The 3,080-nt window shown below is 45.5% G+C and overlaps 1 protein-coding gene across 1 annotated transcript in view; it reads right to left on the reverse strand.

Moving 5' to 3' along the window:
* Positions 1-262: 262 nt before the first annotated feature.
* Positions 263-3,080, reverse strand: part of LOC143484913 (protein sel-1 homolog 3) — a 12,932-nt gene continuing 10,114 nt past the window's right edge. Inside the window, exons 20-23 of the mRNA XM_076983969.1 lie at positions 3,009-3,080; positions 2,340-2,467; positions 1,964-2,145; positions 263-1,559 (exon numbers count right to left, since the gene is read on the reverse strand). The exon at positions 3,009-3,080 is cut by the window's right edge and continues 23 nt beyond it. Of these exons, the coding sequence (XP_076840084.1) occupies positions 1,288-1,559; positions 1,964-2,145; positions 2,340-2,467; positions 3,009-3,080 (654 nt within the window). The 3' untranslated portion in view covers positions 263-1,287. The remainder of the gene's footprint in view (positions 1,560-1,963; positions 2,146-2,339; positions 2,468-3,008) is intronic.

Raw genomic sequence — 3,080 nt, forward strand, 5'->3', positions numbered from 1 at the left:
GTCAGAGCCCGGGCGTGAGGACTTCACGCCGATAAGACAGCACTGAAAATAGCGTCTGTATGTCGACACAAAACAACTGCAAAACATAGTGACTTGTATTTACGACAAAGTGTTTGGACAAATGGTCAAAGTCTGAAATTTAGCGCAGTAAATGTGACCCAAGAGCACGGCAAGATCACAGCACTGCTGGGTGCCACAGCGCAGGGCCATAACAACATGACCTTACACGTGTTATTTGTAGAAAACATTTTGACACATAATGTACAGCTCTGAATGTGTGTAATATCAATTAATGGACATTCAAGATACAATTCTAATTTTCTGTATTCCGGAACATAGAATTAGCCTACAGCTACATACAGCTGTGTCCACATAAATATTATTAATTTGATAGCTTGATATCTCAGAATTTGGTAAAATGGTACAGCTCTTGTGTAACTGCCTGGTAGTCGTTAACATATTTTAATTTGCTACATAACTTCATTTAGTAGATTGTATTAAAGCAGTTGTACTGTAGAGAAGAGTGTCAGCTTTCAATAAAAGTGAATAATAACAATAACCATTGTCATATCCAATAATAATAGCCAACTGATATTTTGTATTTCAAAACATACAAAAGATATTTAAAAAATCACGAGAGGTTAACTGTTTGGAGCACCCTGTCGGTAACAGAACTCCATAATTAAGCTTTTGATGTAGGTCACCAATTGCCTGGCGGTTCGGTCAGAGGGATACGCTTCCAGTGTTTGGGTGACACCTTGTGGTGTCCAATTGAAACAAAATAAATTAGTTTAGCTTGTTTGAAGCTTCTGACCGCTTTCTTTACATATTTGCTATAGCGTATAGATATTGGATTTATTTTTGACAATTCAATAAATAAACAAACTCAGAGTAAATATAAATATGACAGAGAACTAGATGTCATGAACTGGCACTGTCTGACTTGTAATTGGCACAATGTATTTACTAAAGATAATTTACAACACAAATGTTTCATTCAAAGCGCATCGGATAGGATGGTTGGCAACAAAAGATGTAGACCTCACTGACACAAATGCACATTTTGAAACTAAAGTGGCAACCCTCAGATTCAGAGCTGAATGTCCCTGAGCTCTGTGCAGATGAGCGTCATGAACTGGAAAAGCGCTACTCTGAGGGACACGCTTGTCTGGTGTGTGGATGTTGTTCGGTGCTACTGCCTTGATATTGACGGTGCGTGAAAGCTTCTCCTTCATGGTACGGCGAGTCCTGCGTCCGTCGTCATTACTCCATGTCCGTCGCCGTTGCTCAAAGCAAGTGAGACACAAACATCATACACAGGGCACATATGCACACTCCGGTTGCCGTGATGACCATATCAGTTGCTTCCTGTAGCCAGTGGCTGTTTTGATTCATCCTCTGTGCCAATGATTCGACTCTTGAAGGAACTGGTGATCCGCCATCTTGAGTTTCAGAGGCCTGTAAGGTTCCTCTAAGCGCTTGCTGGTCAGGAGCTGAAGCAATTGTGCCTCCAGGTGATTGGCGGGGGTGACTGTTTGACCGCCCAGAAGAGAGGTGAGCTGGAGAGAAACCAATGAATGAGCAGAATGAGTCAATCAGTGAATGAATATTCATGAGTGAACAGATGAATCATGACTAATGAGTCATTTGAGTTTAGAGTAACAAAGTCCATACACCATAATATGCAGTTGAAATAGAAAAATCCTCGTTAACATTTGTTTTGTGTGGACTATGATTAATTTAATGTTTAATATTAACCCTAACCCTTGCACTCCTTCTTAGCGTGTTTCCTGGATGTGGTTAGCTTAGTTGTAATGTCGCATCACATTGCTATAGCAACACAGAAGGCTCACACTCAGGTTGTGTATAGCTAAGAAACTCTACACAGTTCCCACATCTTGAGATTAGCAGTAGTCTAACGTCCGTCTGCATCGCAACAGGGCAACTGGGACGTGGGACCTACGGAGGGCGTGCTGCAGGAGGCTGGCCGTCAGCAGGAGGGCGAGGGCTGTGAGGGCGAGGCCAGACAGGGTCATCTTCACCGGGCTGCTGGTGACCGCTCGCCACGCCCCTCTCACACGCAGCCAGAGCAGGGCCAGGGAGCAGGGGCCCAGCTCGTCCTCCTGACCCTCCAGACTCCTGCACCTGGAGAACGCAGAAGAAACACACACACACACACACCCGCACACACACGAATGAATTCACCCACTCTTCTTATGCTTGCTCAGATTATCTGGTAGGCCTGTGTGGATTCTCGGCCGTAATTCCTTGTCTTGTCTATGCGTTTCCATATTTATTAAAAATAGTTCTAGGTCAAGGTTCAAGGTTCGAGGTCAGACCTCAGAAGGAGTCCCTCCACCACGGCGCTCTTGTGCAGGTGGGCGTCGGTCTGAAACTGCATTTCCTCCAGGACCCTGCTGGGGGCGCTGTAGCCTGCCTCCGTCAGCACTGCCAGGTTGTACAGCCCCTAGAGGAGTTCACATAGAACAACACAAGGTAGCCACAGCACACGGTAGCCACAGCATGTTGCATGCGCTCACCAGAGACTGTGCACGGCAGCAGACTGTGAGGCACGCCGTTTGAATGTTGTCTCAGGGTGACGTAATGCCATCGGCCATCACATGCTATCACGTGAGTTACATACTGAACGAAGCTGAATGCTTCAGGGAGATGAAGTAGCGAACGTACTGGCTACTCTGTGGCAAGACGGACTTGAAAGACATGACACTGTTTCTTTGGTGCTTGAGCAACGTGGCCCTAACGAAATGCTCCGATACTGCAGTCAGCATAGTTAAGTCTTTCACATTTCTCATGAATAAATGTGTATTTTTTTGCAGTACCTAGAATTTATATTTGATATCCAGCACTCAGAAAAGAACTGGGTGTATTCTGTCTGCAGAGAGGTAACATGACCCACTCAACTGCAGCCAGGTGTAGACGAGGTTAACTATTCATCTGCGGCATGCTGGAGACTGTGGAGACTAGACTGTGCTAGGAGGGCGTGTTACCTGAGGACTGCCCTCTAGCGCCGCCCTGCTGTACAGAGCTATAGCCTTCACCATATCACCCTCTTCACTGTA

This window comes from Brachyhypopomus gauderio, chromosome 21 (assembly GCF_052324685.1).
Source record: "Brachyhypopomus gauderio isolate BG-103 chromosome 21, BGAUD_0.2, whole genome shotgun sequence".
NCBI lineage: Eukaryota > Metazoa > Chordata > Actinopteri > Gymnotiformes > Hypopomidae > Brachyhypopomus > Brachyhypopomus gauderio.